The following is a 13,429-nucleotide window of genomic DNA, read 5'->3' as shown; positions in this document are numbered from 1 at the left end:
CGAGTCCCGGGCCTGAATGTCAGCAGTGTTGAGACGTGATGGAAAGGCTGCTGTTTACATAGGCGCTGGTGTCGTCAGAGCTGCCATAATGCAGGCGTCAGGGGGAACAGATCTGGTGTTATGGGCCCCGGTCTCTCTGGGAGTGGACCTCACCAGCAGCTGAATGAGCTCAGTGTGGAGCCGGCCACCAGCACGGCTCACACACAACTCAGCTGCTAATGAACTGTCACTTAGTCCAAACAGCGCGGCTCAGTGCTGAAGAGACACTCCCTCAGGTTTAAACATTCTTTAAAGGGAAGGTAAAGATGCTGGAAACTGAAGTTAAACTCTGACGTCCAGTTAGAGAACATACACTGATGAAGAGTTTATATTCAGCTGCTGTACTGATGTTTTTCTTTCCTTCAGTAGTAACTATTCCAACAGAGATAAAACCAGTTTAAAGGTCCAGAGTGTAGGATTTAGGGGCATATATTAGCAGAAATGAAATATAATAACCATGTTTTCTTTATTGTATAATCACCTGAAAATAAGAATCATTGTGTTTCCGTTACCTTAGAATGAGACGTTTATATCTACATAGGGAGCAGGTCCTCGTCTACGGAGATCACTATGTTGCACGGCCATGTTTCTACAGTAGCCCAGAATAGGCAAACTTAACACTTGGTGAAGCTAGAGAGATTAGCGTTTTTGTGACGGCAACCGTAGTTCATGGCCCTTTTCGAAAAAGAGCTTCTTTTTTAAATGTAAAACTGCTTTATTATCTCATTCATGAAACAGTGCATAGGATCCAGACTAAAAATGTACATACTAACGAAAGTCAAAAACAGCGTGCATGAAAAAATATTTGACAAATTTCTACAATCAGGCCTCCATCTCATCATCAACATCGCCAATTTCCTGTCTCAAGAAAGGGTTGTAAGCATGGGTTAAAGTTTCTCCCATCAAGTCTGTTTTTATAGATCACTACGTTTGCATGGAAATGGCGTATGCCTCCTTCCAGGTCTCATTTTGTGCGTATGCAATGTTTATAACCTAGACCCATGATCCCTTTCTTTTGGAGAGGAAGAGATCTCTGAGGATAATTTAGCTCCCGGTCGAAACCTCCTGAACATCTGGATCTTAAGTTATCAGAGGAAAAGGTGAGCACATATTTGCAGCACTAGGCTAACATGCTGTCTGACATACCAAATGTTTTTATTTGGTGTTTTTACTTGTTTAAACCAGCTGGTCTGTTTGTTTTGGGGCGGAAGAGACCTCTGAGGATAATTTTGTTCCTGGTAAAAACCTCCTGAGCAATAAATACCAGAGAATGTGAGCGGAGCGGGTGAAAATTTCCACTCCTCGCTCGCAGATCTGTCACTTTGCGCCGCTCGTCCGCTCCGCTCAAAAAAACTGCGTCGTACTACCCTAACCTGTAATCTTCTATTCACAAATAAAACGGGGTCTGCCCATTTTTCTGACAGCCCATTGTTCTGACCATATTAAACCCATTGTTCCGAAATCATCATAACGCCCTGTGGTTAAGGTCTGGTTAGGTTTAGGCACAAAAACCACTTGGTTAGGGTCAGGAAAAGATCATGGTGTGGGTTAAAATGAAAAAGAAAGTGACAAACAAATAAGCTGTGAGCCTGCTTTGCCTCAAGCCTTTGCCAGCTGACCCAGAGCCGGTCGCGGTGCACCATCAAGGCAGAAATACGCCCGTCAAAAGCTGTTCAGCCCCGCGGAGAGCTCCCCAGAGTTAATAACAGGAGGTTATGGTGTTTCTTTCTCTTCTCTCTATGACACTTGTATCTCAACCAGTAGCCTACTTTTGTTGCGTTGCTGATCCTCTATGGTACACAAATACAGTAATAATCACATATCGGAACAACGGGACGTCGGGCTAATGAGAGATCGGAACAATGCGGCACCAATAAAACATGAGCTTGGTAGATTCTCCGGGGAGCCCTCTCCCTGCAGTTAGGGACCATTCTCCAAGGTACCGCTGCTTCTCTTCTCAGTTTCTTTTCTGAAGTACACAGTAAACTCCATAGTTCTGAAAGAAAATAGTGTGGGCATGCGCAGGTGCAAAGATGCATTCTGGGTGGGGCATGAGCGACCGGAGCGAAATTGGAGCAAGAGATAAGGCTCCGCTCCACCTTTTAAAAAAGTAGCCGCTCCTCGATCAACACAAAATCCTCCCGCTCCGCTCACATGCTCTGATAAATGCTGACGGAATTCTAACCAGGAGAAGTTTCAGCCGGTTGCAATCTACAATCTTCACCACTAGATGCCACTAAATCCCCTGAAATCTTACACACTGTTCCTTTAATCCAGACACATATTATTTACATTTAAAATAGTTTTGGCCTCAACAGAAGAAGAATTAAATGATTCAAACTTCCACTTTGTCGAGGTCTCCACAGTGTTACATGACAGGGGAGAATACATGTGTGAACTTTGAATTTGTTTTCCAGTCTAGAAAAGCATCAGCGAGGCACCCTGTAGTTCACCTGGTAGAGCAGGTGCCCCGGGTACAAGGGCCCTGTCCTTACCGCAGCAGTCGCGTGTTTGATTCCAACCTCGGCTGCATGTCATCCCCTCTCAATAAATATCTGTATTTGTTAGAAAAACATAACATTATGCTGCATCATCATAGGGCTGTCCTTTGTGCTAATTGTGCATGAGTCAGAGTGAGCAAAGAGTTGTCATCTGTCCATCAAAAGGCACCATAAACAGTCAAATTACACAACATATCTTACGAGCGTGTGTGTGTGCGTGTGTGTTTACATGCAGTCTTCTTGCTGTGATTTCACATGATAAACTCTCCCATCAGCCTCAGCGGTTACATAAAGTCTGTTTACTGAGTACAAGCCTGAACTCAGGTGATGGGGCATGTTTTCTCTCCTCTGGCAGTAAATAAATAATTCATTCAGGTTGTAGAAAGTGTGTTGGATTTCCGCAGCTCAGAAAAGTTTGCAGAAGCTTGTTGAATCTGTGGTGAGAGCTGGAGCTGCATCCCGACCTGGCAACGTGCCCCGAGACAGTTTGTCCAAGAGTTCCCGTCCCTTTTACCTCATTTAACTTCATATGGGCTGTTGGGGCTGCGGAGAAAGTGTTTAATTTTATCTTTATTTTTCTGCTCTTTACAATCAGAGACAACAAGTACTCCATCCAACCTCTCTGAGAAAATATGCGCTTCCTCCTGACGTCACTGGGCACCATTAAACAATAATGGTGAACACCTGCATATCGTGTCAACGTGAGAGGAAGCTTTTTTGTCATCCGTGTCTGACACCTGAAGTCACGACCAAGCCCTGGACTTGACAAGTTTGGAGCGAGACTGGGTTTAAATGACTGGCGAGTTAACAAATAGTGCTGTGAAAGCAACGTAAGAATAATAGTTCACACGTATCAGACCGTGGGGTCGTACCATGCAGGCAGAGGGAAAGAGTACAGCCATAAATGGTACCAAAGCACCAAAGTGCAACAGTTCCATATAAGAAACAGATCATAAACGTATAAATGAGGATGTTTTCAGGTTGTTAACATGTTCAGCAGTGAATGTTTGGTGTTATTTCTGTGCTGAGATGCATCAACACGTCTGCAGCATTCAGTATATTTGATGTTGGTGTTCACTTCTGATGTGTGCGCACATGCATGTGAACAAATATACAAAGTGGATTTGGGGAAAAGTCTCAGTCTTCCATTGCAGAGGGAGGGAGGTGCAGGAAATGTTTCTCAGATGAAATAACATTTGCAAAAATTTGCTCTTCAGAGAACTGACGCTCCTTGTTTTCCTGTGAGAAAATAAGAGCGCTGGTTGTTAGAGAGTGTTTTAATCACTCAGTCGGCACGTGGACGTTACAGAGGTGTGTGAGACGTATTGTCATGTAGCCTGTGTGGAGAAAAACTGGAATCATGTCAGATGTGAGACTCTAAAGGTGGAGATGGGGACTGCAAACTTTGACTTTAAGCTAAATGAATCATCTGGATTTGAGTGTTATGACCTTAAAGATGTGACCCTCCCTCTCCAAACTCAGACAGGAAGAATGTTGTCAGGACCAGAAGCATGTTCACACACACAGAGCAGACATTCAGGCCAGTGTGGGTGAACTCAGCATCTTGTGTTTCCAGTGAATGAATGTAACTTTATGGAGGAGTCCCTCGTGTATTTTAGTGTGGAGTTGTTCTGAGAAAGAGACTTTTCTTTATTTTTTAATTCAGAGGCACAGTTGTAACAGATTGTTTTGAAATTTGGTGAAAAGTAATGACACTCTGAAGCCCAGTGTAGACCAAAGATTCATGACGGGATGAAACCATTTCCAGGGTTCCTACACATTTGGAATTTCAAAATTCCATACTTTTCCATACCCTAATTTCCAGACTTTTTTTCAGAGAATATGCAACATCTGAGTAAATATATCAGTGTATCATATTTCACATCATATTTAATCATTCTTAATAGGCAATTGTAGCCAAGTACCATAATGGCATACAAATATAAACTCAGGTAAGTTCAATGTCTGGGCTGAGGCAAAAAGGTTGGGACTCTGGGTGCAAGCGATGCAGTAACGAGACGTTGGGTGTTTTTTCCTTTCATGTGGCTCAGAATCGCCTTCTCCCCCATGTTGGCGATGTCAAACGATTTCACACAAAGCTTGCATCTAGCTCTGTGTGTGAATTGGGAATCCTTGGCCAACCAGTATTTATACGGCATCGTCAAGCCATCCATCCAAAAATTTACATCTACCCATTGTGAACCACGTGAAACTCGTCTTCTTGTCGAAGGTGCAGTGTTGGAGTGAAACTTGACACCTGGGGGTCTGGAGGAGGGTCATGGGGCAGCGGACTGGACAGACCACTTGTCAATCAGGTAAAAGGGGCGGTATGTTTTCTGAGACGTTTGCTCTCACACAAACTGTGCTTGGCCCGGCATAAAACACGATCCGAAAACAGTATTTTAGAACAGTGGTAGTAGTCTGGAAACATAAATATTTTTCCATACTTTATTTTTCATTTTCCATACTTTTTAATACCTGGAAATTTATCAAGTTTATTTCCATACTTTCCATACTTGCGTAGGAACCCTGCATTTCAGAACGTTGCAGAGAAAAGTAGCAGCGGTGTGAATTGGCTGGTCTGAGCACGGCTCAAACCGGCTGATGGTGTCACCTGCAACTCAGCTGGTCAAATCGCCGGTGGCTGGTTTTAAAGCACATCACCTGTTTCCCAATGAAGATGAGTTTACATATCACCTTGGGTTCGTCCTTCACCTTCTCAAAATGATCCCACACTTTGGATTTCCTGCCCGACATGTTATTAACTAGCCTGTGGAATAACCGCAGGTACCAGCCCTGGAAATTAACCTGACTCCTGTCTGACTGCTGAGCGTGGACACTTCCTGTGTCTGTCCTTTCAAAGTAAAGTCACACATGCTCCGGTCATATAGGTTTGGATTTATTTTGACAAGGTGCAGCTCCTCCTCACAGAGTTTCACTTTTTTTTCTGTGGCTAAGTGACCAATGAATTCTAGCCAACTAATGTTTGGTTTTCTAGTAAAGTCCGTGAGTCAAGTCAAAATGACCGCAGACGGTGTGTTCGTTTGCTGCGACAGGTGCTCCGTCCAAGCCGAGCCTTCTGTTACTCGCTGTATGTTTGTTATGTTCTTTATTTAATACCACTATTTTTTATTTTTTATTAACTACTGCACCTGAATGAGAAAATACTTTTATTTATATTTTTACTAAATAATTCAAAACAGAAATAGCATTAAATGGATTTTATGTGTAGCAGTGATTAAAACAAGAACAACATTAATATCCCATCATCAGTATGAGGTGATGTGATGATAACACACACCTGACAGGTTATTTTCATAAGGTCTTTTTTTAATCTATCTTATGACTATAACACTTCGAATCAAACAAGACACACAGACAAGAGGTGAAAGACGAAGAGACCTACACACTTCTAGCTTGGCCTTTTCTAACCCAGGCACGTCCCACTGACACACCCTTCTCCCTCATCCATCCTCCCCAATTCCACCTAAGAGAGATTGACGGTTGTGCTTTACTAATTTTCCCTGTTTAAATTTCAGGTGAAATATGATGAGGTGGATCGTGTTGCTGTCTGTGTGTCTACATGTCATCTCTGCGACGTTTGATTACATCTATGAGGAGCACTCCTTTATGGGTAAGGAAGGACACTTGTTTATTTATTAGATGGTCGAATCAGTGATGATAAAATCATTAGAGCTTAGTGTGTGTTATCCTCTCCTGGACGTGCTGTACATCACTGCTGTCTCTGGAGAGTACTCATCAGCTGACATCTTCCTCAGACCCGGAGGATGTGCTGAGTGTGAGCATTCCTCTGGAGGAACCACAGCGACCTCTACTGGGAGCAACTATCGTACTGCCATGTTACTTTGAGGTGAGTAATCATGAGCTTTAACCTCTGTTTGATCAGAAAAAGACAGAGTGAAGACGTAGCTGGTGAAGACAGTTAAACATCCAGCGGCTAAAGAGACAGATATTTCCCTCAGGAGTTAATTAATCAGGTGGACAAAAACACAACTCCAAATAAGCTCTAATGTTGCTCTGTGTCTGCTGGATTTGTTAACAGGGATTAATTTGTGTGGTACAAAGGTTTTAATAGTGTGAGTTCCTGTAGGAGTTGTAATACTTCCTTTCATTAGCTTCAGATTGTTTACACTGAGGAAACCCAGGAAACGAACTGGTGGTGAGAGGTGTTTGTTGTTTCCTGTGTAGGACCACACTGTCCCAGACCCCGGAGCCCCCACCATCGCTCCCCTCGCTCATCGCATCAAATGGAGCCTCGTCACCAAAGAAAAAGTCACGACTATCCTGGTGGCCTTGGAAGGAGAGGTGCGCATCAGCGAGAGCTACCTGGACAGAGTTCACCTGGTGGGATACCCCATGACCTCTACAGACGCCAGTATCAAGATATCTGAGCTGAGGTCCAGTGACTCGGGGGCCTTCCGCTGTGAGGTTCAGCACGGCATCGAGGACAGCCATGACACCGTCCACGTGCAGGTTCAAGGTATGAACATCTAAATATCAAGGATATAAGTTATTCATTTGTTTTGTAATATTTCATACTGTTTTCCTCTAGTTGGTCCAAAGTCCAAACATTTTCCATTCATCAAATTATTCATTGCTCACTTTTAATAAATTAATTCTCATTAAAGTTCTTGTTTGTCTCTAGGTATTGTGTTCCACTACCGGGCCATCATGGGACGCTACAGTTTGACTTTTGAGAAGGCGACAGCAGCATGTGCACAGAACAATGCGGTCATGGCTTCACCTGAGCAGCTTCAAGCAGCCTACGATGATGGATTCCACCAGTGTGACGCCGGCTGGCTGTCTGATCACACAGTCAGGTCGGTGTGTCACATGATGGGCAACAACTGTTACTGCTACCTCCCTTTGACACAGAGCAACATGACGGAGTTGTATCTGAAATATGTTTTTATTAATGCCTGAGGGGAAAGTCTATTTTTTGCAATGTCACAACTCAAGACAACGTGCTGTACAAAAGGAATAAATCGCTATAAACACACACATAAAAAGCAACATGACTGTCACAAACAGGAGAACCTTAAAGTCAATACTTAACTTTACATGCTGCCAGTGGAGGGAGGCTAACACAGGTGGGACAGAGAGGACTGACTAATGCAGGTGTACAGAGAGTTACAGTGGTCCAAACGGGAGGAGATGAGAGTGGGTGACTATCTCCAGGTCTTTGAGGGAGAGAAATGGCTTACTGTGTAGTTTGAAAAAGCTAGCTTTTACCACTGCATTCATTTGAACGTCAAACTTGTGCCACAACGTGTAGATGTAACATATCTGTGGTTTGCAGAAACGTTCAATGCAAACATTTTTTCTGGCGACTGGGTTTGATTTGAGGGCAGCAGGGAGGGTTTTCAAAATAATCTCTGTTTGCAAGTTCAAAATCTAATTTCGATACTGATGACACCAAAGCTTATTTCCATTTTACTGCTTATTTCCAAAGGTACCCGATCCGTGATCCGCGTGTGAACTGCTATGGTGACAAAGAGGATCTGCCCGGGGTCAGGACGTATGGAGTGAGAGACCTCAATGAGACGTATGATGTCTACTGCTTCGCTGAGAAGATGACAGGTACACTGCCATAATGTCTCTGCGTCTGATTGTTGTATGAATTCTCTTCTGTTTTCAGGTATCTAAACTCATTCTTTAACCCTAAATGAATCTTTCTTACCTGACGCAGGCAGAGTTTTCTACACCACCTCAGCAGAAAAGTTCACTTTCTCTGAAGCCGTGGTGGCCTGCTCCAATCAGGGAGCTCAGCTAGCCACCACAGGTCAGCTCTACCTGGCCTGGCAGGGCGGGATGGACGTCTGTAACGCCGGCTGGCTGGGAGACAGGAGTGTCCGCTACCCCATCAACATCCGTCGGCCGCAGTGTGGAGGGGGGCTGCTGGGGGTGCGAACTGTTTACCTCCACACCAACCAGACAGGATACCCACTTCCTGAATCCCGCTATGACGCCTTCTGCTACACAGGTGGGCCAACATTTAGACAAAGAGTGGAGATGCAGAAAGCTGTTTCACTCATTATTAGATACACAAATATTTTCACCAAAAAGCAGATTCCTAAGAGACCATTTTAATCCAATCACCAGAAAAAAATGGCGTTAAATGTTTCTGCAGACCATGGATATGTCACATCTGTATGTTATTATGTTGTGAATACATTGAAACTTTATATTTCAACAATGCTGTGGCCAACATGTAATTAGGTTTAGGCACAAAAAACAAACACCCGCTTTATGTGACACTCTCCCATCTGGAAATGTAGTTATGTCTCAGTTATAAACAAAGCTTTTGTTACACTATCCTGGCAAGAAATTAATCAATGTCACATGCACGTTGCTAAAAAACACCCATATTTGGTGCCCAAAAAAGCCGCTGGAAAAACAGCGATGGGTGGCTAAATAATACTCATGTTTGATGCCTATAAAGCTGCTTGTAAAACAGCGACCGATCACTAGAAAACACCCACATTTGATGCCCCAAAAGGTGCTCGTAAAACAGCAACCAATTGCTCATTTGATGCCTAAAAGCCACTTGTGAAAGAGCAAAGTGTCGCTAAATCATAACTAATTTTGTGGTCTGTAGCTTGGCATGTGTGTCACCTAGGTGTTGTATTCGAATAGGTGTTGAATGCAGCAGATTCATGGTTTGCAGAAATGTAAAATTCCAACATTTTCTTCTGGTTACTGGGCTGACCACTGATAGTAAAAGGTTAAATAAATGAACACTGAATCTTAGTTAAGTCTACACTATCAAAAGTTTGGAATGCTCTTGAAAGGACCTGTGGGGGGATCCTTTTTCTAAATCTAATCTTCGTTGTGTTCTCTCTTGTGTTAATGACTTGAGAACAGGTTTAAAAGGGTATTTCCAGCATAATCATTTTAAGTTTTCATCTGTGGAAAAAAAGGTGGGGAAAAACTGCTGATACTTGATAGTTGTAATAAAGTGAAATTCGGTGCTGTTTGAACAGAGACTATAACAAAAGAAGAAAGCCTAAGTTCCGACCCAACACAGTCACAGCTAAAGCAAAGATTTCTCACTACCCTTTCTCCTCAATATCCTCCAGAGTCCCCTGATGAGGAAGGTTCGGGCATCATAGAGGAAGGAAGTGGCGTGCTGAGTGTTACGGCGGTGACGCAGAGCCCAGAGGTATTCTTCAGGAGGACGACCACAGAGAGCGAGGCGATCGGAGAGGTGGAGACTCAGCAGCCGACGGTGGTGGACTTCACCTACACAGAGAGCCCTACTGAGCTGCCGCTGCCTCAGCCACCAAACGTCACTGAGATCATCACTGACCTGATCGAGGCAGCCACCGCCCGGCCCGACACAGGCAGAGAGCTCAGCAGAGCCTTTGTGATTCCTCCCACTGGTCAGTGAAACTGGAGTGCTGATGCATGTTACAATAACTGTGACATCACATAGAGTATCCCAAATGATAATGTTTGTCTGTGCAGGTGTGGTCTTCCATTACCGCTCAGGCTCAGGCCGTTATGCCTTCACCTTCGTGGAGGCCCAGCTGGCCTGTCAGAGTGTCGGAGCCTCCATGGCCACGCCAGAGCAGCTGCAGGCGGCATATAAGGCTGGATATCACCAGTGTGACGCAGGATGGTTACTGGACCAGACTGTAAGGTAAATCTGAAATATATTTTCAGAGCAGGGAGAGATTTGTGTCCCAAACACAGTACGCCATAATGATTGCTCTTTTTTAGGTATCCCATTGTTTCACCTCGAGAGAAGTGTGCTGGAGATCTGGGTGAGCAACCTGGAGTTCGGTCCTACGGTTTGAGGCCAGCAGATGAGAGATATGATGTGTACTGTTACATCGATGGGCTCAAAGGTAACAGTGTTTAGCTTGTAACATTAGACATTACTATGATATATATCCCAGAGACTTATCTGCAACTGAATTTAATCATGAACCAGATGCAGCCTAATCGCCAGAATAAATGTTAGTGTCATATGTTTCTACATACCACGGACAGATTACAGTTTTATGTTATGTAGCAGATACATTAAAACTTAATGTTTGAACAGAGCTGTCGTTAACAGGTGGTTAGGGTTAGGCTTAGAAACCACTTGGTTATGGTGAGGAAAAAGATCAAGTTTTGGCTTAAAATACACAGTTTTGAGGGCACTAGCCCAGCAGGAATGCAGCGATGTCTTGGTAAAAACAGACAATATTTGTTGCACTATCCCACCAGAAAAGGCAGCAATATAACAGTAAAAGTCAACTGCAGCAATGTCTCTAAAAATCAATGTCTTTTTGCGACACTTTCCCGGCACAAAACGCAACGGTGTCTCAGTAAAAAGTCATCTCCTCTCATATCTTGGCAGGAAATGCAGAGATGGTTCTGTAAAAATCGATTGCCTTCTTTACCATCTTGACACCTCCCCTGTCTGCTCCACAGGTGAGGTTTTCCATGTGGGCTCTGCTGAGGGTTTCACCTATGATGAGGCTGCTTCCAGTTGTCACGAGCAGAATGCTGTACTGGCCTCCCCTGGAGAGCTCTACGTAGCCTGGAAAATGGGCTTTGACAAGTGCCGCGCCGGCTGGCTAGTGGATGGCAGCGTCCGCTATCCTATCAACAACCCTCGCACTGAGTGTGGGTCCGGGAGATCAGGAGTGCACACTGTGCACGCTCACAACAACCAGACAGGCTTCCCTGGGCTTAACGACACATTTGATGCGTACTGTTTCAGAGGTAAATGCTTGACTGTTATCTAATGGACTCATTCAGATATTTAGATCGTCATTCATTCATCATTTTCTTGTTGTGTTCTTTCAGCTGATATTCAGCTTATTGCAAATGAAACTGGACTGAACATCACGGATATCGAGGAGGCTCTCCTTAACTTAACATCAATTACTGATTTGTTGAGACCCGGTAAGCTGCATTTAAATCATCAACAAATTACTTTCTTACCTCTGCAAATGTCCCTTTTATTTCCAATGTCCTTCAATCCTTTTTTTATATCCCTGTAGCTGTTCCTTCCATCGTCTCACCCATCCCTGTGGAGACTTCGGGATCTGGCTCAGGCTCTGCAGACTTTGGCTCAGGCTCTGCGGTTGATGGTTTCTCTGGAGGTCCTTCTGGAGACTTGTCTGGTTCTGGAGACGGGGTAATATCTGGAGACCTGTCAGGTTCTGGAGATCTATCTGGCTCTGGAGACGGGGTTATTTCTGGGGACTTGTCTGGTTCTGGGGACTTGTCTGCCTCTGGAGACCTGGCCGGCAGTGCAAGTGCTGAGCTGCCCAGTGGATCATCAGGTCTCGACAGCGCAGATGCTTCTGGATCAGCTCTCAGTGGAGAAGGATCCGGCATCACTGTTGTTTTTTCAGGCATCGACAGCATTGTCTCTGGAGAGGGCTCCGCTTCAGGAGGATTCCAAGAAGCTGGAGAGGGAAGCGCAGAGATCCTTATCTTCCCCTCATCTGGAGCAGGCTCTGGAGTTCTCAGTGGTAGCGGGGACCTGTCTGGATCTGGTTTCGGCTCTGCAGAGAGCGGCTCCTCCACAGACAGCTCTGGGGGAAGTGGACAGTTCGTGGACTTTTCTGGGTTCAGTGGTTTCCCATCAGGATTCTCCTCAGGAAGTGCCAGCGGACAGTCAGGAGACCTTTCAGAAAGTGGAGACACTCGGATCTTATTGATAGATGGTGAACTGATCGATGCATCGTCCACCCCTACCACCCATAGGGAGTACGAGCTTGGTGGAGGCCAACTGGCATTCAGTGGCTCTGGAGACTTTTCTGGATCTGGGTTTCCCAGTGGCGATCTCAGCGGTTCAGCCTCTGGAAGTGGTTTTGGGTTCACCTCAGGTGTGACCTTTGTTGGGTCAGGGTTAACTGAGCTTACAGTGTCATCCTCTGGAGAGCAGGAGGCCTCTGGGTTTTTACTCTACAGCTCCGGACAGGGAAGTGGTACACATTTGTCCGGATTTGGAAGCGAAACTTTCATCTCTGGGTCTGGATCAGGAATGTCTGGATCTGAGTCCTCAGCGAGCGGAGAAGAAGGTAGTGTTACGTTCTTGAGCGGGGATTTTTTGACAGAGGCATTTGGAGATGCTACACTGTCTATGGAGCTTGGACAGGGGTCAGTAGAGTACAGTGGAGAAGGAAGTGGTAGCAGCAGTGGCATCTACTCTGGCAGCGGAGACACATACTCATCCACAGCCAGTGGCTTTTCTTCAGGCACTTCCTCTGGAGATCTGCCACAGGTGGTGCTGTCCTCTCCATCCAGTGAGTGGGCACCGACAGAGAGCACCGCAGGAGCAGAAGAGGCCCGTAGTGGTGACATCTATGGGACTCCTCACCCTGTGCTCGCTCCTGCAGGACTGGCTGCTCCTCCCACTGCAGCTTCACCAGCCTCTGTACAGACACCAGGCACTGCTGAAGGAACTCATTCAGTGGAGGGTAAGTCAACATGTTCTCTATTTTCTGTCACTTGTTGTGAAATAATATGACTATTTCTTTGTTGTCCTGTATTCTGTAAATCAAGAGATGCGGGGGGGGGGGGGGGGGAAGGCAATGTTTAATCAAACGTGAAGGGATGATGCATCCCCCTCAGTCGAGTCAGATGCAGTCCAACTTACTTCCTCTGGCGTGCCAAGTTCGAGCTGCTGCTGGTCCAGGTCATTTTTGATATCAGCTCACTGGAGGCAGTGTCGGCAGCCAGTTTATTTGGCCTGACTCTGGATTGTCATTCATGCTGAGTTTCAGCCAAGTCAAGCAACCAGACACAGCCCAACTTATCTCTTCCAGTGTGCCAAATTTGAGCTGAAGGTGGTCCAGGTCATTTTTGATAACAGCATACTGAAGGCAGTATCGGCAGCCTGTATTGGGCCAGTTCTTTGGCCT

At 45.2% G+C, this 13,429-nt stretch overlaps 1 protein-coding gene across 1 annotated transcript in view; it reads left to right on the top strand.

Annotated features, from left to right (window-relative positions):
* Nucleotides 1-13,429, top strand: part of LOC117251429 (aggrecan core protein-like) — a 31,638-nt gene that overhangs the window by 2,286 nt on the left and 15,923 nt on the right. The window contains exons 2-13 of the mRNA XM_078173270.1: nt 6,080-6,174; nt 6,320-6,411; nt 6,750-7,041; nt 7,207-7,381; nt 8,014-8,141; nt 8,251-8,544; nt 9,641-9,943; nt 10,029-10,203; nt 10,284-10,411; nt 10,983-11,274; nt 11,404-11,459; nt 11,558-12,985. Coding sequence (XP_078029396.1) covers nt 6,087-6,174; nt 6,320-6,411; nt 6,750-7,041; nt 7,207-7,381; nt 8,014-8,141; nt 8,251-8,544; nt 9,641-9,943; nt 10,029-10,203; nt 10,284-10,411; nt 10,983-11,274; nt 11,404-11,459; nt 11,558-12,985 — 3,451 coding nt within the window. The 5' untranslated portion in view covers nt 6,080-6,086. The remainder of the gene's footprint in view (nt 1-6,079; nt 6,175-6,319; nt 6,412-6,749; nt 7,042-7,206; nt 7,382-8,013; nt 8,142-8,250; nt 8,545-9,640; nt 9,944-10,028; nt 10,204-10,283; nt 10,412-10,982; nt 11,275-11,403; nt 11,460-11,557; nt 12,986-13,429) is intronic.

The sequence above is a fragment of the Epinephelus lanceolatus genome, chromosome 2 (assembly GCF_041903045.1).
Source record: "Epinephelus lanceolatus isolate andai-2023 chromosome 2, ASM4190304v1, whole genome shotgun sequence".
Taxonomy (NCBI): Eukaryota; Metazoa; Chordata; class Actinopteri; order Perciformes; family Serranidae; genus Epinephelus; species Epinephelus lanceolatus.
Note: the sequence above shows the minus strand (reverse complement) of the source record. Positions and strands in the feature narration are given on the sequence as shown.